General features: G+C 32.9%; 3 protein-coding genes across 8 annotated transcripts; 2 read left to right on the forward strand and 1 right to left on the reverse strand.

The window, feature by feature from the left end:
* LOC18600937 (60S ribosomal protein L2, mitochondrial) lies at positions 6,473–7,772 on the reverse strand. Its single transcript, XM_007031687.2, has 2 exons — positions 7,504–7,772; positions 6,473–7,222 (listed from the first exon to the last, which is right to left on the reverse strand). The coding sequence occupies exons 1-2, from the start codon at positions 7,595–7,597 to the stop codon at positions 6,705–6,707; spliced, it is 612 nt and encodes a 203-aa protein (XP_007031749.1). The 5' UTR covers positions 7,598–7,772; the 3' UTR covers positions 6,473–6,704.
* Positions 10,149–12,590, forward strand: LOC18600938 (54S ribosomal protein L37, mitochondrial). Of its 4 annotated transcripts, XM_007031692.2 has the most exons (3): positions 10,157–10,278; positions 10,973–11,005; positions 11,911–12,590. In XM_007031692.2, exon 3 carries the CDS (start codon positions 11,921–11,923, stop codon positions 12,314–12,316), a length of 396 nt encoding a protein of 131 aa, XP_007031754.1. In that variant the 5' UTR covers positions 10,157–10,278; positions 10,973–11,005; positions 11,911–11,920; the 3' UTR covers positions 12,317–12,590. The 4 variants fall into 4 exon arrangements, with proteins under 4 accessions (XP_017974164.1, XP_007031752.1, XP_017974165.1 ...); XM_018118675.1 differs by lacking the exon at positions 10,973–11,005 and having other exon boundaries at positions 10,149–10,278; XM_007031690.2 differs by lacking the exon at positions 10,973–11,005 and having other exon boundaries at positions 10,155–10,278; positions 11,880–12,590.
* On the forward strand, positions 15,221–18,728 carry LOC18600939 (ankyrin-1). 3 transcript variants are annotated; one of them, XM_018119920.1, is made up of 3 exons: positions 15,221–15,597; positions 16,053–16,798; positions 17,177–18,728. In XM_018119920.1, the coding sequence occupies exons 2-3, from the start codon at positions 16,091–16,093 to the stop codon at positions 18,470–18,472; spliced, it is 2,004 nt and encodes a 667-aa protein (XP_017975409.1). In that variant the 5' UTR covers positions 15,221–15,597; positions 16,053–16,090; the 3' UTR covers positions 18,473–18,728. The 3 variants fall into 3 exon arrangements, with proteins under 3 accessions (XP_017975409.1, XP_017975410.1, XP_007031756.2); XM_018119921.1 differs by having other exon boundaries at positions 15,221–15,545; XM_007031694.2 differs by lacking the exon at positions 15,221–15,597 and having other exon boundaries at positions 15,610–16,798.

A 21,689-nucleotide genomic window follows, 5' to 3' on the forward strand; every position in this document is an offset into this window, starting at 1 on the left:
TAAGAGTTTTTTTGATATCATACCTAAAGAAATGAATAAAAGTGATGTTTTATCGAAAATAGGCATAGTGCTTAAATAAGCCTTTAAACTATTTAATAAAATTCAAATTCTTTTATTGCATTCAATTAAGCCTTATATTTTTATTTTAGATCAAATAAGCTTGTATGACTAATAATTAATTAATTAATATTAATCAAAATGTCACTTGTCATTTTATATTCACATAGCAATGATATGACGTTGATGTGTAAAGTGAAAAATACCACATCACTATATTATTATGTCAAATTAATATTTTTTTAAAAAAATCATGTCAAATTAGTATGTTACAATATCATCATTTTATAATATGTCAATATGTTATATTATCATCGATTATAATATGTTAGCATGTCAGGTCAACGTGATATAAAATGACAAATAACATTCTGATTAAGTCAATTATTAGTTATAGGAGTTTATTTGATTCAAAATAAAAGTATAAAAACATGATTGAACATAATAAAAATATAAAAACTTATTTAAATTTTTTTGAATAATTTAAGACTTTTTCAGATACTATGCCTTGAAAATGTTAAAGAAAAACGAAAGAAATGGAAGGAATCAAGATTATAAAAATTAAAAAAGAAAAAGACATTACAGTTTTCATTTTTTTGGGCTTAAATGGGTTGGGTTGGCCCATAAAAAAGAGGGATTAAAACCCTCAAATCTAGCCCTAGCTTTCTCCACGTAACTTCTAACATAAACCCTAAAAACAAGAAACAAGACTGAACAAAGACAAGAAGCAGGTCTGGTCTGTCAGGTAAGTCTTGCAAAAATTAAAATCTTGATTTGGGTTGGTGAAAATTATAATCAAATGTGTGACTGGAAAATATTTTTATATATATAGTTTTAGTTTAGAACATATGAATTGTTGGGTTGTGTTCATAGGAAAATTGAAATCTAATATTCTTTATGATTATATACATTATAGCTTCTTTAAGGAATTTCAGTAGTATTAACCATAGAAAAAAAAAAAAAAAGAATTATGATCCACATCAAATGTGTCTTGAAAGATCAGAGGATGCCTTTATAATTTTAGTAAAAATACTTTGATATTGTCCGAGCTAGTAACTAAATGAGTAATGGTGTGTTTTCTATTAAACAAAAAAAGATAAAGTTTTATAATCTTCCAGCTTAATCTCGTATATGTTAATTACACTCGAACATTTAATTTATCGATTGGTACATAATCTCGAGTAAGGTTTAAATCCCTTTTTCCAAATAAATAAAAAAAAACCTCATATGGGTTAATTTTAACTATATAATTATTGAAGATTAAAATATTGTATATTGTATAGATTAAATAACAGGTACCTTTGCTATTGTTAATCATATTTAAAGATTATGGCTGAAAATTGGGAAGAAATGGATCAAGAGCAAGAGCAAAGTCGTCAACTTTTGGAACAAATTTATGCTACATTTGATCCCAAGGACATTGATGGTTTCTTAAACATGTATATTGGTATAATCCCCATGGTTGCCACCAACATACACGATCTTGATACATTCAATGTGATGAACCAAGTCGCTCAGCAAAAGAATGCAAGTATTGACATCCTGAAGAAGAAACCAGTTGTTATTTCTGAGTTAGCAGATCATCAAACTCGAGTAGACAAGTTATGCAAGCAAATAGACGATATAGCAGTGAGGCTTGCTGGTTATCATTATAATAGTGCAAGGCTTCATTTCCTCCAAAGGTCTTGGAAGGAGGCTCTTGAACATGTACACAAAGCAGAAAAGGTTTTAATTCAATACGAATCAATTTATATTTCTGTTTCTTTTTTGTCAGGGTAAGAGTTAATCTATTGGATCCTGCTTTCATTGTTCATTTATTCGTGAATTTATTTTTTATTTTTATGATTTATATTTTGATAATTTTCTTTTTTATTTTTTTCAGAATTCTTGAACTCAAATTTGGGCATCATGAAGAAGCTAACCAATCTTTTCACAGATGCAAACAAGCATGTGAAATACTAAATCTCGGATTTGATTTTGAGATTTTTTTTAAGTTGTGTGACTCCATGTTGATCTCCAGTTTGGAAGATTCAAAGGGGAAACAAAAGCCAATGTCCAAAGGAAAACAAAAGAAATTGAAAGGGAAGAAGACTTAAAAAGAAATTGAAAGAGAAAAAGACTATTTTGTCATGTTACACTCAAATATTTGATTTATCAATTAGTACATGATCCTCTATTTAAAGAGTAAGTTTGAATCTTCTTCTCCAAATCTCTAAAAAAATGATTATTTTGTCATGTGCCGTTTGTTCGGCGAGTAGATTTACTTGTTTAGTTATGTTGGTTATTGATAAGTTGAAAAGTTACTCGTTGTCAAGTAATTTAGATAAGGTTCAGAGGTATTATGTTTTTGCATACAATTTTCAATTCTTTATGTTCTTTTTTTCTCTAATAGATTATTGATTTTTTTGTATATTTTTATTTTGAGTCAAATAAAGATAGATAAGTCGTGCTATGAACTTATTATGTTATAGTAGCATGCTACGTCATCATCAATTATTATACACCAGTATGCCACATCATTCTCAATTATAATATGAGTATCACTTGGTATAAAATGATAAATAGTAGTTTAATTAAGTTAGTTTATTTGACTCAAAATTAAAGTATAAGAGTTTGATTGAACGTAATAAAAATATAAGGACTTATTTGATTGATTAAGTTTCTGATGATATCTATGTTGAATGATTCAAACTAAGAATAGATATTGCCCATATAAATTGGCCTTTTAATTTTTTTTTTTTTTATAAAAGTAGCTAAGCTTCACCTTTTCAAATATTTGGATAGGTAGATTTACAGCGCAAAATTTTTTTATCATATGCCAAATCTACACGAAGAAAAATCATTTTTTATCATAGAGGAAATTGTGTGAAAAAGCCCTTTCCAATTCAAAAATGGTCCTCATAATAATTTTAACTATTTTTATCTAATTTTTAACAAGACTTGACAACAATGCTGTTTGAACAATTTCAAATAAATTAAATAGTTCTAGTTTTCTCTATTTTACCATTTAGAAAAAAAATTCTAAAATAATTGTTTGAACAATGCTGTTTATCTGGCCATCCAGCTCTTTCTCGTTATTCTCATTTTGTCTCTTACTAAATATTGTTTATCTCGTCATCCAATTCTCTCTCGTCATCCCAAAGAGTAGAGATAATATTAAAATATGTATTTTGGGTTGTTAAGTTTATTGGTTTATATTCGTAGGATATAATCCCAAAGTTGAGGAGTTAAAATTAATTAAATATATTTGTAAATTAAATATCTATATGATTTTGGCAACTTCTGGCTGCAAGCAGCCTAATCAATTTTGAGATATTTTTTAAGTTGTGTGACTCCATGTTGATCTCGAGTTTGGAAGATTCAAAAGGGAAACAAAAGCTAAAGTCCAAAGGAAAACAAAAGAAATTGAAAGGGAACAAGACTTAAAAAGAAATTGAAAGGGAAGAAGACTATTTAATTTGTTATGTAGCGTTTGTTTGGCGAGTAGATTTACTTGTTTATCTATGCTGGTTATTGATAAATTAAAAAATTACTGGTTGTTAAGTAATTTAGATAAGGTTTAGAGGTATTATGTATACATGATCTCACTATATTTTTGCATACAACTTTCAATTTTGTATGCTTTTATTTCTTTAATGTATTATTTTTTTTTTGTGTACTTTTATTTTGAATTAAATAAAGATAGAGGGTCATATTATGAACTTATTATTTCATATTAGCCTATTATGTTATTATCAATTATTATATGTCAGCATGTCATATTATTATCAATTATGACATGAGCACCACTTGGAATAAAATGAGAAATGATATTTTAATTAATTTTAACTTATTTTACTCAAAATAAAAATATAAAGACTTGATTGAACGCAATAAAAATATAAATACTTATTTAATTGATTAAGTTCTTGATGATATCCATGTTAAATGATTTAGACTAAGAACAGATATTGCCAAATCTACATGAAGAAAAATCATTTTTTATCATATGCCTCTAGTATCTAAAGTCGAGCTTAATTAGATAAGATTATGTCAAAACCCTAGCTCATACTATTAAACAACATGAGTCAATTGGGTCAGGTTTTACCTTTATTTAGTAAGAGCTAGAAAGCAAATCAACTTGGACTCGATACACCACTTTCTTTTTTTTTTTTTTTAAAAAAAGCATAATATTTGATTTTTTAAAATCATTTGAAAAAATTTAAATAAATTTTATTTTTTATTGTGTTCAATTAAGTTTTTGTATTTTATTTTGAACTAAATAAGACTTTTTGACTAACTGTTAATTAAATATTATTGATCAAAATGTCATTTATTTTTTTAATAATGTATGGTATTGATGTGACATATTAACATGTCACAATGAATGATGATGTGACATTTTCATCATTCCTATTAACGTAACATCCGCATCATGTGAATATAAAATAAAAATAGTATTTTGACTAGTGACAGTTAATCATAAAAGCCTATTTGATTTAAAATAAAAATATATGAACTCAATTGAACGTAATAAAAAATTAAAAACTTCTTTAAATTTTTTTAAATAATTCATGAATTTTTTAAAAATATATAAATTTTCTTTTTATGTGAAAAACACATGTATTAATGGTTATAATATTATACAATTTGTCAATATTTTGTTCATTTGGATTGGAACAAAATAATTTATGTGTTTGATGGCAAAAGAAAAGAACAGATACTATTTCACCTTCAATCCAATCAAAACTCATGAATAAAACATATTCATAATTATGATTTTATCCATAGTGTTTAAATTGCTTAACAATATCATTTAGAAGATAAATTGTGAATCGAAGATTCAAACTTGACTTTTAAAACGGATACATAATTGATTTTATATTTATAAACTATGGTGGAAGATCAAGTTTTTAAAATTAAGAAAATTAATGAAATCAAGTTTTTAAAATAAAGAAATAATAAGTAAAGAGGAGAAAAAGCAATTTATTCCCTCTTTTCTTAAGCACTAGGAAATTGTAAACTCAGATTGATTGGAGTATAGCTAATTCTCACCCAAGTTTTTAATTAGTACTACTTATTATAACAAACTCAAATGATTTCATAAATAGGTTCACCATTCATTTGATGGATGACTCAAAATTTTACAAGTATCTACCAAAAAAGTTTCTTGCAACTTCAAATGTGCTAGTATGAGCCATGATTAGTCATTTTAAAAGCTAAAAACTCCCATGCTAAGCAGCAAATATAATTGAAATCAATCCAAATTCTTGCCTAAAAAAAAGATCATGGCATTTGGGAACAGGTAGGAACACAGTCAAGATTCAAAGAACTTGAGTTTCTTGTAACCAAATAGGGACCTTGTTGGCCATGCTTGCTACCATTACCAAGATGTTGCAAGAGGAGAGTTCCCTGGAAAATATTATTTCTATAACATCTCTCATGCATTGCTTTTAACATTTACTCCTAGATATCACTTCCAAGTCCAAAATCTCATACTAATCAATCAACTTTACTTAGTAACATTAGGGGAGTAAAATGATAAGAAAAATATGAGAGAGTAGAGATATCAGTATCACCCCAGATGAGTTGACAGGGACACAGAAACCAGAGAAACAAAAACAAAGTCTGTTGAGGTTGTAGGATGCTAAAGCTAACTGAAATTTGCTTAAAACATCCTCAACCTATCCTCTGTCTCTATCCTGTAAACAGTTCTTTATTAACCCTTATGTATATCCAATAAATCCACTTTAAAAGAGTTTTTCCTCTAACAAGATGTCATTTACTCTCTAAGAGGTCCATACAAAACCTCAACTCCCTGAATCAAAATCAAAGATAAAACCTGGAAATTGTACAAAACAAAAGTAAAAACTAACAAAAACTATTTCGTTCTTACTGTTAGCTTGCTCGCTGAGATGGAGCAAAGTTTTTGCTACTCATTCTTTAGATCTCTGTGGCCATTGATCTTTGATACTAGGCAATGTAAGTTCTTTTTGTGTGGCCACCAAGATTCACCGAGTGATAAAAGTGCTAATGAAAAATTGCAAACTAATGCATGCTTATAGTAGATTTATAGCAAAGCATTTAAACAAACACATAATTCTTTCACATTGCAGACAAAATTTTAACACAGAATTACTTAGAATCCAAACTTAAAAGGTTAGAACTGATTTCTGAAACTCATTATATGTAGTTTTTTGATGCTCAGATACCTTCCAGGTACAAATTTCTGAGAGATCAATCAAAAACAGAGTGGAACAGAAGAAGAAATCAAAATCAAAGATGCACTGTTAGAAATAATTTAGATAGTGCATACAAAGTTGAAGCTGCATATAAAAAGAAATACACTATTATCACTCTTTCAGGAACATGATTATATGTTAAGCTTCAAAAAAAAAAAAAAGGTGCACTTAGAGAGAGAAACTCCAATAGACTATTTGATCAGCTAAGATCCTGATTAAATGAAACAGGTACCATGAAACTAATCTGATTATTTGACATAATGCCCCAATTTCAGAACCTATAAGAACGAAAATTGCATCTTCATATGACTTTAACAGCTCAATTCATACAAGGAGTTCTTTAACTAAACAAAATTCCTCAAAAACAAGAACCTTTGAGTTTTGAAAATGCATACAAAAAACCAGATGCCAAATGGATCAAAAGCACTACTTTCTGCGCTTGCTGGAAGCAGTCTTATACCCACACTTACAAGGCTTGCCCCAAGGTGTTCGCGAAGTCTTCCCATAACTGCCGCTACTTTTACTCCGACCCTCACCACCACCATGAGGATGATCAATTGGATTCATCGCCACTCCCCTCACTGTTGGCCTCCTACCCAACCACCGACTCTGTCCAGCCTTCCTAAGCTTCTTAGCTCCATGGCTAGGATTTGACACCATACCAACTGTTGCCCTACAACGAGAATCAATCAACTTTTCAACACCCGATGGCATTCTAACGAGACAGTACCTCGATTTCGGCTCTTTGAGGATCTTGGCTGAGGTTCCAGCCGCGCGGACTAGCTTTCCACCTTGACCCGGGTTCACCTCAATGTTGTGGATAATCGTTCCAATTCGCATAGCAGCAAGTGGCATACAACTTCCAATTTGTGAATTAATGTCAAGATGAAGTAACTCTCTCTTCATATTCTCAATCATTGATTGATTATTAACATCAGCCGCAACTGCAAAAACAGATAAAAAAATGATATTAGCAGATTCTTTTTGTTTTCTTCCCTTGATACAACAATTGCGTTAAACCCTAAACTCTAAATTATAAACCCTAAAATTAAAGAAGGAATTTTTATTCATTCTAATTCCATATTCTCTCATTTGACATCTAAAATTTTCAACTTCCAAGAGAAATGATTTCTCAAAATTCAAACAGGAAAAAAGATCTAACGCCACTTTGAAATATAAATATTTAAAAAAAAAAGGTGATAAAAACAGAGAGAGAGAGAAGTACCAGAGGAGAAATTGCTACAGGGAAGGCGAGACGGTGGATGAAGAAGCTTGTTGAGGAGATTCCATGAAGCCGTGCGACATCTCCATAAAGCCATTGTTTTTCCACATAAAAGAGAGAAAGAGATGAATGAATTTTCCTTCCCAAGATAATGAGTTGATAGAAATCAATCTGACCACCTCCGCCTCCGATCTTCAAAGTCCGAACCCACCCAGCTCATACTATCAACTAGTAAGACGTGAGTAGTAGGTTCGCGTCGGGTCGGGTCGCCTTTTTCTTTGGTCTGGAGTTGTCCACCAGCCGTTGAAAGCCCAATTCACATTGTAGGGTCCGACTCTAGTAACAAAATAATTAAAGTCAATAAAGAAAAACTATTATATAAATAGGAAATAAATTTTTCACTCACTCATTAAAAACTCTCATTTATTTAATTTATAATTTATAATTTATTCAATTAACAAACTAACCAATATAATAATATGATAAAAAAATAAATTAAATATTATTTATATGTAATATTTATAATATTGAAAAAAATATTTGACTGTCTTCCATAATTGACTAATGTTAATAATTTTTTATGATGGCATAGTAGAACATTATCGAAGATGTTTACGATGGAAAATTTTTTTTAAAATATTCAAAATATAAAAAATATTTTTGATAATTTATCTAAATAATAAAAAAAATTTAATTGTTTAATAAAATATTTTATACAAAAAAATTTTCTTTCAATGAATTATTTTCTAATTATCAAACAAACTTTACATTTTATAACGACCCAAGTCTAACCACTAATTCAGTAACTTTTTAAGCCTAAACCACGTGACCTTCAAAAGTTTAAGCTCAAGTTGATAGTAGTGGTGGGCTTGGATTGTTATATAGGTCTTAACAATCACATTCATATCAGATGTAGGATGTTGTATTTTACAATCTCACCCACTTAAATCCTTGATATCCTCATCAAAGCCACACATCACATCCACAGGCCTAAGATCTCACCAGAGCAATATGAAAGTTCATATCGAATTGGTATAACCTCTGATAACATTTGTAATGACCAAGTCCAACCACTAGTCCATCAGCTTTTTGGGCCTAAACCACGTGGCCTTCAAAACTTAAACTTAAGTTGTTAGTAGTGGTGGGCTTAGATTGTTATATAGGTCTCAATAAGACCATTTACATCAGATGTGAGATGTTGAGTATCACAATTTCACCCACTCATATAAAGTGGTTGGACTTGGGTCGTTACACATTTAATATAAAATTGTAGTTTGCCATTTACTATGAAAAGAAAGGCATGGGTTGGGCATACATCAAATTGCCATATAAAGTCAAGAGTTTAACCGTTTTTTTTGTAATTGTTTTACTATGTTTTTCTTCTTCCATGANATAAAGTGGTTGGACTTGGGTCGTTACACATTTAATATAAAATTGTAGTTTGCCATTTACTATGAAAAGAAAGGCATGGGTTGGGCATACATCAAATTGCCATATAAAGTCAAGAGTTTAACCGTTTTTTTTGTAATTGTTTTACTATGTTTTTCCTTTTCAGACTTAAATAATTATATATATATATATATATATATATATTTATATTATGGGTCAAAACTTAAGTTTAATCTCGTGTGACCTTAAGTTTTTAAAATAGAGTTTAAATAAGCTCATAAATCACAAGTCCACGTTTCTAATCCAAAAAACATGATTGATAAGTGACGGAAGACTCATGTTTATATACCTAAGATTTACCTTATCTCTTACTGATGTGAGATCTGTAACATTCTATTCCACCTAATTGTATAACAGAGTTTTTACCATAAAGAGGCTTTGATATCACATTGCACTGGTTCTTTATCTATAGAAGAAATGAACTCTTACACTTGTTCAAATCTACTTCGACCCTTGTATTTTTCATGAAAGTCTACATTAATGAAAATTTAGATTTGCTTTGATATCACTTGTTACAGGTCGAAATTTAAGTCCAGTCTTGTGCAGCCTTATACTCTTAAAATAGAGCTTAAGTAAGCCCATAAATTATGGATTTACGTTTCCAACCAAAAAAACATATCTGATAGGTGGTGAAAAACCTATGTTTATATACCCAAAATCTATCACATCTTTTACTGATATGGTATCTATGATATGTATATATATATATATCAATCCAAAAACAAAGTGAAAAACAGTAATAATATACTAATGCTCATCCACAAATGAAATTTTTTGTATTAAAGATGAACATAACAACTGAAATAAAATGTTGGAGCATAATTGGGCTAAAAATTTGGTCCATTCGATTTATTCATTAATTCAATTAAAACAAAATTTTGATCATAAGTTCGATTAAATCGATTAAGAGAAATTTTTTAATGTATTAATTGATTTAACCAATTATAAATCCCTAAATTGAAACAATAAAATTTTAATTTTCTATTTGTTTGAAAATTTAATTTTTTAATCAAATAAAATAATAAACAAATTTTATATTCTCAACAGTTACAGAAGTAGTTAACCAGCCCAAACTTCCATAGCAGTCCACTATATTATTGTTGGGCCCAGTATGACTGGGCCATCTTCGTACTTGGTTTCATGCGGGATGAGCCCAAACAAGCCCAAAGATTCACCAGGCCGGTCCAATAAAAAACCTTCGTCTTCTCCTCCTTCTTCCCCTTCCGCTTGAAGCTCTCGTTTCAGCTACGTGTCAGAAACCCTAAATCCCTATATTGCAGTCCGAAAAAGGAAGGCGCAAGAATTGAACTTTACGAATTCTCAAGAAAGGTAACTTGTTCTTCTTTAATATTGCGCCGTTTTGTTACTGAGAAATAGCTGAAACACTGTTTAAAGAAAAAACTGGAATTTTCTTTGCCATCTCTTCCGTTGATTTCTTAGAGATCAAACAGAAAAAGTTCATTTCTTTTTTAAGCTACCCAAGTGATCTCCGTTCGTTTTGCTAGAAACCAGAAAGAACATACGATACGCAGGTCACTCTGTTTTTTTTTTTTTGGATTTTTTATTCCTTTTTTCCGTGTTTTTGTTTCATTGGGATTGGGTGGATATTCTGTGGAAGAAATGCTTTGATTTATGTTTTATAAAGTTTGTGTAATTTAGTTTGGATGTTCAATGCTATATATTTGAATTGAGACTTGCAAATTGCTTTAGGAAGCTGAAAATCTTTTTTCCATGGTGTTTGGACTTGAATGATGAAGATACATGAGAAATGCTGGCCCTAGTGAAATTTGCATAAGTCAAATGCCAATACTATGAATTTGCTTGATTGAACTTTTGACTCCCTATGTATTCTTTCTTTTAAATGTTAGTTTGTTGATTAGAGGTGAGATAGTGGATGAGGATATGTTACTTCTTAAGATAGTTGTTATGGTATTATCTTGAGCATTGAATTTGGCTAGTTTCATGCTATGAATGAGCTGCAATAGGATTTAGAAGGATTATAAATAGATGGGAGATTTTGCAGGTTTTCTCTTCTTTTGGGAGGTGAAGTAGAATGGTAATATCTCTTGAATATTTATGACTTCAATGAAATTGCAATTTCATGGTTATTATCTTTTTGAGCATCTATGATATGAAACTGTGTCCAGGCACTCTTAGCCTTTATCTACTGAGGAAAACCCAATTTAGAGAACTTTCATCGTCCTTTTTCTCTTGTCATCTAGTAGCTTTTATTTCATAAATGAGCATTTGCCATCTGAATTTTAGGATACAAACCTTGTTGAGAAACTTCTTCCCTCAAAATGTTGAAGTGACAATGATGTCCTCTGTGGATCTTATCCATGTTTCAAAACCAGGTATATTTTTCAGACACAATCCTACATCCAACATGGGCACAGCCTTTGCAAGTTTTTTCCTTATTTTTGGAGGGTCCAAGAGTTATACCTATATCATCTGAGGTGTCTGCTATGTGTCTGACTTGGGTATGGGTAAAGTGAAGAGTTGGAGTAAAAATTGGATCCTATGAAGTGTTTTAACCATTGTGGTTGTGGTTAGATTCCCCCCAGAACTCCTTTTAGAGGATATAAATTTTTTTGACCACGATCATAACATGAGAAGAAAGGAGAGGAAATAGATACTTATCAAATCTGTTAATTACTGTATATGAATTATGACTTGTCGGTGGAGGAAAAGGAATTAGAGCTTTTTTCAGGGGCAAAATTGATCATAAAAAGCTCTTACATACTTGGTTTAACAAGTCCTAGTTTTTGTTCATAGAAGCACATTTAATTATTGATTCTATAGATCTATAGTTTTGTGAATATTAGCCTTGTTCTTGGGTTTGCATCTTTTGCTGCCTATTAATGATTTTGCTTTATTTATAAATAAAAAAGTACATAAATAAATAAATGGTTGTTCATTTTTTTTCTTAGATGTTTCTATTATTAAGGACATAATTTATAGGGATAAAGCCATGGCATTAAATCACATCAGATCAGTGAGAAGTTTCATTATTGCCAAGGAGGCAGTTGGTGTGGGACATCGAAGGTTTGCTGCTGGGCCCGGCAAAGCCAAGAAGGGCTCTAAAGGTGCAGCCAGTGATGCTCCAAAAGCATCAATACTCAGCAAAGAAGTCAAGTCCACAACAGTGGTTGGTGCAAATATACTGAAGGATGGAGCAGATCCAAAGATCATGCCCGATTCTGAATACCCCGATTGGCTGTGGCATCTGCTTGACAAACGTCCTGCACTGAGTGAGCTAAGGAGGAAAAACATCGAAACACTCCCCTATGAAGATCTTAAACGCTTTGTCAAATTGGACAACCGAGCAAGGATAAAAGAAAACAATGCAGTCAAGGCGAAAAACTGATGGTAGTATAGAAGTGATTTGTGTGAGGCATTATTTCTTTGTTAAGAATGATGCATCCTTTCTTCTGGGATTCCCTCTGTTGATTGAATTGCTTGTGTGTAATGATGGAAGAGAAATGGAAGGCAAAGCACAAATAATTATGCATATCTCTGTATGCCCTAATATAGCTTTATAGTTTTTCTTTTTCCCTTCACTTTAGTACTTAAGATTGCTGTTTAGTAGAACTAATCTACCATTTTCAGTCATTGAAGGATTGTTGCATAGCTTCTCAGGATCTACCATGGTAATTCTTTTATTTAACATTACAATGACTTATAAGCAAAATCAATATAAATTCAAACTATAGATTAATCAAATAAAATCTTGTATGTGTGTTATACATTCCCTTCTTCTCAAAGGATAGATGGCAGACACCGGAATGACTGAATTGGTTGTTGGGTTCCTCTCTGTCTCCTCTCCTAAATTGATATTTATCATGTACGGCTATACTTTCCACTTGCAGGTGAAATGTTCATTGCATTATTCAGTTGGGCCCGAATTCTTGATCTTGCCATTGTTAAGTTTGAGTGGAAGCCACCTCCTTCTGTACCCCTCACCCAACATGAAAATGGTGGGGTTCAGACTTGAGATCGTCTATCCTCCTTTAGGAGATTCACTATGCCTTTTTCCCCTTTTTCTTCCCTTAAGTCATGGACTATGGTGGTCCCTCTGTTTCCCTTGAACAGGCCTGGAGTTCCCATTTGGTGTAACACTGGTCTACTGATTGCATGCCCTTGAAAAAGATTGTGTATTTCATACTTGTACGTTTCTGGACAAATTTCATCTGCATTTTTCGTGATTTTAACTTTTTTCGTATAACATATTATGATTTTTTTTCTCGATTAACACATTATGGATATTTTGTTTCTCTTTCTTAAAAAGGATTAAACTATTAATTTTACTCAATAAAATTATAAAAATATCCTTAATATGAATAAATAAACTAATTTTGAATAAAAAATATTTTGATAATTTTATTGGATAAAATTATCAGGTGAATCTTTTGTGAACAGAATTTATCTCCATGATACTAATCAAGGAACAGAATATCCAAAGAACACTAAATAAAAAAAAAAATTAGGAAGAGAGGTGTAGGTGAAGCTTGTCTTTTTTTTTTTTTTTTTTTCCATTTTATGCCATGTTGATACTCTCTAACCTACCCTTCTTTCCTCCTTCATCCCCCTCATAAGAGTAACTCTTTTTATACAAAAATGAGTAGCTGCTCTGAGAATTCAACCTTAAATTCTTCAACATGTCCAAGTACTTTGACAGGAGTTGATAAAAAAAGAAACTTATTAATCACATTCTCTTAGTTTTTCCTCGATGTTTGAGAGTAGAGTGGTCCAAGTATCGTGGTCCTAGACGGTGAATTACGCCTAGCCATGGGTCGAGTCTATCATAGATTGGCATACCTTACAATCCAACCCGTTAGTGCACCATTTTGGGATTGAGACCGACTGGTATGTTAGAAAGGAAATTTGTTCTGCCCCATGTGAAGATGAGCTTCATAACTCCCATTAAAGGTAAGAAAGAGACCTGTAAGAACACAATTTAAGAAAAGAAAAGAGATGTGGGAAGCAAGGAAATGATGCAAGCAGGGGGACTGAAATTTGACATCACATGCATTATTGTTGATAAAGCAGGAACCCACCCTCCATTTTCAGCCTTTTCAATTTGTTTGTAGTCATTAAAAAAAAAGTGTTAAAGCTGCTTCTCACATGGCCTTCTTTGCTTTTAGAGCTGTGTAATCCAAGTTTGTGGGTAGTTGGATTAAGGGTTACCCAACAGTCCAGATGGCACAGCTCACCATATCTTAATTCTTATCCTTGGACGCATTGCCCAATCAACTTTTTTGTTCATTGGTTTTTTACGTCTTGCATGCTATAGAAACCTAGCACATGCCATGTATCTGACATGAGTATAAGAAGTAATGAACAATGTAAACATGTTTGTGATTTCATCATGACTTTGATATCTTGTATGGCTATGATGTTCCAAGTACTCAGGATTTATATCTATAAAGGGTTTTCTTTTTTTGGTCAAATTAACTTAGTGAGATGGACCCTGTTTATCAAGTGTTCCAAGTTTTTGTGGCATGATCTTGTACCAGGACTTGGGCCGGTGTTAACTGTTTAAGACTATGTAATGTCTACATTTAACACAAAGGTCGGTGGACTGACAACCAAGGCCGGTGGGTGTTGATGAAATCAAAGATTTAGGGTCAGAGTGTGACATTGTTGAAGCCTACCACTCTTCTGATGTAACATTTTTTCAGACCTGACAAAGTTTTCTATGAAGCTGAAGGCTTCAACACCTGAAATTATTCTGTTAACGGATCTGGGAAAATATAATCATATTCTCTTTCATATAAAAAAAAGTATAAAAAGTTACTAATAAGGATTGAATCATCTTGGCATTAGCTATATGAGCATGACATTGTTCAAGACATTGGATTAGAAAAATTTAGAATTAAGTTCCTGAAGTTATTCAACTCAACTGTCAATATCACAGAAGAAGAAAGCACTAATATATTGGTTGGGCTGCTTGACTAGAATAAAGGGAGTTTTAACAATCATTTTAGCCACGTGTGTTTTGGAAGATTAACAAAATTAACTAAATTAATGGTACCATTAAACAGTAGAAGTAAGCATAATTACCAACATCCTCCATGATTAACTCAACACCTCTGTCCACAGTAAAAATTACTTCAAGTTGCTGCTTTTATTATCACCACAAGCAAAAAGCAGTAAAACCTCACACGGTTTCTTTTTCCACCCCCCATGAACCACCATCATTAACATCACAGTTAAAAAGGAATCTTACCTAATTATAGTACTTTTTTATTTTGATTTTCACTATTTGGTCTCCACTTTGAACAACCCAAGAATCTGTTGGAAACCAATATGATTTGTTTTTCCATGTCCTATTATCTTCTTGGAGCAGTTTCATTCTGGCCTTATAAACTATTTTATTCCGATTAACTCTTTTCTTGAAGAGCATGCCATCTTTTCTGTCTTCACCTTTTGTGAGAGTAATGATTGCTATTTCCTTTCTCATATCATCTAGTTGATATTATTTATCATTAACTCTCACCTCATGGCATCGAACTGGAAAGAAAGCCTTTATTCTCTTCACATGCTTTGTTCTACTTCATTCTCTTTTCAGGGTGTTCTAATGGTTTTTGATGCAGGTAGTTCAACTGCTTGAATCAATAAGAGTTAATTCTTCTCTGGTCTTTCTGGGTAGGCTTTAATACTTCTGTTTATTTCTTCCATGTGATTATGCCTTCTTTTCATTAAGCTTTACTTTCATAATTGTTGTTAGTTGAACCTTTCTTACTTGGAGCTCTATTTCTTCTAGCTTTAGTCAAGCTCTTGCTTTATTGCATTCAAATCAGTAGGGTCTTGCTCATGTTTCTTTCTGAGAAGCTATTGGAAAAGTACTTTTTCCTGTTTTACTCTTAATAGCTGCCTCCTGAGATGCTGGATATTTAGACTACAATTTTCTTCTTGCTATGATCTTCAAAAATTAAGTAATCCTTGGATAGTTATTCTGCTAATTTCTCTGGAGTTCAGATGCATAGAGCCAGTACATAGCTAATATAGAGCTGTTGTAAATCCTCTTGTTGTGATGTTTTGATTTGTCTCCGAAGAAGTTCTAAGTATTGACTTCCTCTAGAATTTGTTCCTCTTTGTAGTTAAACTTCATTAGTCTCTCTAGTTATTCATCTTCACGATGCCTCCTACATATTTCCCTCTTCGCTGGGAAAGCACTGGAGACCAATGGTGGTATGCTTCTCCCATAGATTGGGCAGCAGCGAATGGCCACTATGACTTGGTCCGGGAGCTTCTTCGGATAGATGGCAATCACCTCATCAAGCTTACCTCTTTGAGGAGGATCCGTCGCCTTGAGACTGTCTGGGATGATGAAGAACAGTTTGATGATGTTGCTAAGTGTCGTTCTCAAGTTGCTAGGAAGCTTTTTCTCGAATGCGGATCAAAGAAAGCAAAGAATTCCCTTATCAGAGCTGGATATGGTGGATGGCTTATATACACTGCTGCCTCTGCTGGAGACTTGGGTTTCGTTCAAGAACTTCTTGAAAGAAACCCTCTACTTGTTTTTGGAGAGGGGGAGTATGGTGTTACTGATATTCTTTATGCTGCTGCCAGGGGTAAAAACTCTGAGGTTTTCAGGCTTTTATATGACTTTGCAGTCTCACCAAGGTTTTTGACAGCTAAAGGTGAAGGCTTTGAGGAGCGCATTGAGGAAATTCCTTCTGTTTATAAGTGGGAGATAACAAACAGAGCTGTTCATGCTGCTGCTAGAGGAGGAAATTTGAAGATTTTGAAGGAGCTTCTCAGTGACTACACAGACGTTTTGGCTTATAGAGATAAGCGTGGTTCAACTGTATTACATGCTGCTGCTGGCAGAGGCCAGGTTGAGGTTAGGCTCCAACTATTTTAGTCTTGACTTCTGTTATCTTTTTCTTATGCTCGTGTTCTTGTTGATTTGTTCGAAAAATTGCTTCTTTAAAGTCTCCATTGATGTATTCTTAATCATACACTGGCTCAGCTTTGAAATTGAAGAAACCGGTTTATATTGTATTCTATCTGGAATGTCTATGCCTGATGGTTAAGGTTGTATGACTGCCAAAATCCACTCTTTTAGCATGACATCTGTAGTTGAGGAAGTTATTTATATATATAGTTGATGTTCATGGAATTTCAGAAGCAAGATCAATTGAAAAAACCAAGAAATCTAATCTTTCAGGGGAACAGATGCTTTCACCTTACTAAAGCAAGCATTATTTCATTCGTATAGGTGGTTAAAAATCTTGTCTCATCTTTTGATATCATCGACTCCGTAGATGATCAAGGCAACACAGCTTTGCATATTGCTGCTTACAGGGGCCAAGCAGCAGTTGTTGAGGCTTTGATTCTTGCATCTCCCTCGTTGATCCCTGTAAGAAACAAGACTGGAGAAACATTTCTCCATTTGGCAGTGTCCGGTTTCCAAACTCCTGCTTTTAGAAGAGTGGACCGACAGATTGATCTTATGAAGCAAATCGTAGATGCAAAAAGCTTCAACATGGAAGACATCATTAATGCCAAAAATAATGATGGAAGGACTGCTCTTCACATGGCCATCATTGGGAATGTTCATACTGACCTGGTTGAACTCCTGATGTCTGCACAATCAATTAATGTGAACATCCGTGATGCAAACGGAATGACTCCACTTGATCTTCTCAGACAAAGGCCCCGTTCTGCTTCGTCAGATATACTAATCAGACATTTGATTTCTGCTGGGGGAATGTTTGGTTGTCAGGATTACACTGCAAGAAGAGCAATTGCTTCCCACTTAAAGCTGCAAGGTCATGGAAGCAGTCCTGGAGCTTCTTTCAGAATATCCGACACTGAAATATTCTTGTATACAGGTGTTGAGACCACATCGGATGCCAGTGATGTAGGTAGCGGAGGAAGGAGTCGTTCATCCTCAACAGATTTTGACTCTGCGGATGAAAAGAGGAAGCCATCTGTTGATAAAAAGCCAGGTTCTATGAATAATGCTGCACAGCGATTGAAAAGTGTCCTCCACTGGCCCCGGCTGAAGGAGAAAGAGACTAAAAGATTTAAGAAATCAATAAACGAGGGTTGCTCAGAAGAAACTCCAATCCCACTTAGACAGAGATTTTCAAAGCCTGCATCACTTCCTAACAACAAGAGGACGCTTTCTGTGAGGAGTAATCAATCCAGTCCAATTGCAAAGAAGAAACTTGCTTCAGGGATAATGCAAGGTGTTATGCAAGCCATGCCACAGTTAACTATTCCTCGAAGATCTCGTTCGAGTTCATTTTCAAAGTCATCCCTTTCTTCTCCTAGCTCATTGGATAAACAAAAAGGAATTTTCATTGAAACTGATATTGCTGGACCATCTTGCTCCAATCCAACTGTTGATAATGAGAAACCAAACACAATTGAGAAGCAAGGGTCCACCAAAAAGGGGTTAAGGAGCCAGTATTTCTGTTTCGGAGGTTCAGGCCTGGCGGTGAAAACCCCAGTCAGCAGGCAGATGCAGAAGCAGACTGTCAACCCTGCCATGGTCTCAATGGCTTGATTGACTGACAGGACAGGAAGAGTTGGGTCCTGAAACTGATCTGAAGGCCAACCACCACCTGTATCTATGTAAAAGGCAACTTACTGACATAGAAGAAAGACTGGCAAGGTCTGTAACTTGCTGCCTGTTTTATATGTCTAGGTTCTGTACTTGTTAGATAAAGACCTGTATGTCGAAATAAACGTTTCATGTTCCACTGTAAGTGAACTATTCCAAAAAACAAATGTGATGTTCTAATCGGTTTGCTTTTTGTGTATCTGCTGCCCTCTTATTTCTCTCAAGTGTGCCAGAAGTCGCACGTGATGAATTCTGAACTTGTAGAGAAAGAAAAGCTAAGAGAAAAAGCATATAATCTAGGATAACGAAGGCATAAAATTGTCATTACGTTATAGATATTCAAATCATTGTCCATATTTAAACCAATTTTCTGCACAAAGTGTATAGTTTTTGGCCTTGTTACTAAGAAAAGGTAAAGGAATTTAAAGAAAGCATGGTCCAAATGCTAGCTATCAAGTCCTTGTTACAGGCTTCTCAGAAAAGGAGAACTAATTTTAACTTTTACTGCCAAATAAAAATGATTTATTTTCACTTAATGTCTTGTTTATTATCACTTTTTATAATTATACGTTACGTGTCTAATTTTGTGTTATCAATTAAAACCCTTAGTCATGAGTCGACTTGATGTTGTGGGTCTTTTGGTATTCTTTATAAGGTTATCATAGTGTTTTATTTTTTATTTGGTTTCTTGATTAATTATATGGTGAAGTGCTCTTGTGCATAAATTAACCTCTAGGCCCTCTTCCACCAGTTTCAGTTTACTGCTCTTTTGCTTTCAGCTCGCTGGTGACTCATTCCAATTTCTATCCATCTTTATTGAAACGACTTCGAGTGTGTGGTTATGCAGGGAGGACACTATATCGGATGGAATATTGTGCTTTGTGGTTGATGACTGCTGGCGGTCTCTCTTTATGATGGTCCGTGTGTCATGTGCTCAATTTCATGTATCAACAGTTGTGTTTAATGTGAGCACGTGTTTGTTTTCAACTTTTGTATTACCAGCTAAATATGGTGTTGAGCGTGGATAATGTCAGTCACGTATCAAGAGTCTACTCCATTCAGGCAGGTCCTTAGACTTGCTCTTTCAAACTTTCTGGTTCTTAATAGAATTGTATCCAATTCGGATTTGTAATAAAAATTTTAATTTTTTTTTAGTTGGAAGTTCCCACAAGGTCCAACTACTTTGTTATAATTTTATTAATAAATAAAAAAATCATATATAAGAGATGAAACATAAATTATACCTCCAGAGTTACATGAGAAAAGAAAAAAAGAATATCTAGTAAAGATATTACTTCCCATGCATAATTATCATATGGAAAGCAATATTGCTTTATTACATGAATCTATAAAAATAAAATAAATTAGGAGTACTATTCTTTTATATTTATTTAAAACAAATATAAGGTAAATTCAATCTATCTAATTTAAGAATACCCTATAAATCACCTCGTTGAAAATAAAATAAATTAAAAGTACTACTCTTTTATATTTATTTAAAACAAATATAAGGTAAATTCAATCTATCTAATTTAAGAATACCCTGTAAATCATCTCGTTTTTAAAAAAAAACTTAAAGATCTTGACAAGAGTAACTTCTATTAAATAAATAATCAGCTACATGATTACCTTCTCGATGAATACGAGAAATGTGAAATAAAATAGAATGTAGGCATTTTCATATAGTCGCAAGAAGATAACGAGTATTATGAGATCCTTTGTGCCATTTCTTTATCATTTGAAGTACAATCGGGACATCCATTTTTATCCATACATTCAAAAAATGATATTCGTGGCATAATAGCAATATTTTATATAAGGCTAATAAAATTTTATTTTGGCTGAGGAAAAAAAAATTAAAATCCTTAACCCTTAAACCATAAACGTCGAATCCTGAATTCTAATATAAAAAATTTAAGCAACATACGATACATGATTGAGGAGGAAGCACCAAATGAAAGCATAAAATTTCTGTTCCATCTATAGAAACCTGCCTAGCAAATAGCAGCTGAGATCTCGTGCAATCTTCCAACGAGCAACTGCCCCAGTCCAAATTTTTTGAGCCAAATGCCCAGTCCAAAGAGTAATAGAGAGCACCCAAATTTTGAATGCTCACAACCCCCGACTAGAAGTCCAATTTGGACTGAGTTACCGAAATCGCATCCGCCCATTAATCCAAACCTTGGTAAGCCCAAGCCTATAATTTGTATTAGTCTCCATTATTCAATCCACCCAACAGCATAGATCTATAGTTTCACCACTGACCATGGCTACATGGATCCATATAAGTCATCAACCCTAAGCCCAACTTGGCCAAAACAAGACCTTGGAGATTTTGATCAATTGGATAATATAAATGACTGGTTGTAAATTAACTTGCCTTTAATTAAAATGGAGTACTATTTCCTTTTTCTTATCGTCTTAATGTGAAAAATCTACTCGTTGAAACCCATAAAAATTAAATGATCATATTTTTCTTTTTTTACAAGGCAAGACTTTAATTGCTATCTTTGAATTATCGATTATCTTCAGATATTATTATTAAATTTGAAATTCGTAATCTTTTTTTATTAATATTCATTGTTTATGATGACCAGCTACATTTGCAAAAATGTTTACCTTTTTTGGTTGTTTCCATAAATTATTGAGACGCGTACATATTCCAAATTTAACAAATTAACGGATGATATTGATCGAAGTGTGATGCTAAATTCGGGGTTAGCTTGGATAGGGAGAAAACTTGTAACAATATTTTTTATTTTTTGTGGGTAGAGTAAGTACAAATATAAAACATGAATGCTTCTTGACTAAATAAATAGTAATAATTAAGTATATAGGTGCAGTCCATGAAGCTTCCATGCAAATTCTTCTAACATTCAATTGAAATGCGTGCGACCTTAATGTCAACAATTCTTGAAAATGAAAGAGATATTTCCTTGGCATTAAGCTACATATCCTAATCGTTCCACCTTGAGGCACATGAAATCTCCACGAATTGAGCTAATTAATTTGATACTGAAATGGGGGGGAAAGGAAAGAAGAGGAAGCTCCCAATGATCTCGATGACTTGACCTAATAAATTGGATATTGAAATGGAGGGAAAGGAAAGAAGAGGAAGCTCCCATGGTTGAAAAATGAAATACTAGTGCCTAGGAGCTCT

Source organism: Theobroma cacao, chromosome 4 (assembly GCF_000208745.1).
Source record: "Theobroma cacao cultivar B97-61/B2 chromosome 4, Criollo_cocoa_genome_V2, whole genome shotgun sequence".
Taxonomy (NCBI): domain Eukaryota; kingdom Viridiplantae; phylum Streptophyta; class Magnoliopsida; order Malvales; family Malvaceae; genus Theobroma; species Theobroma cacao.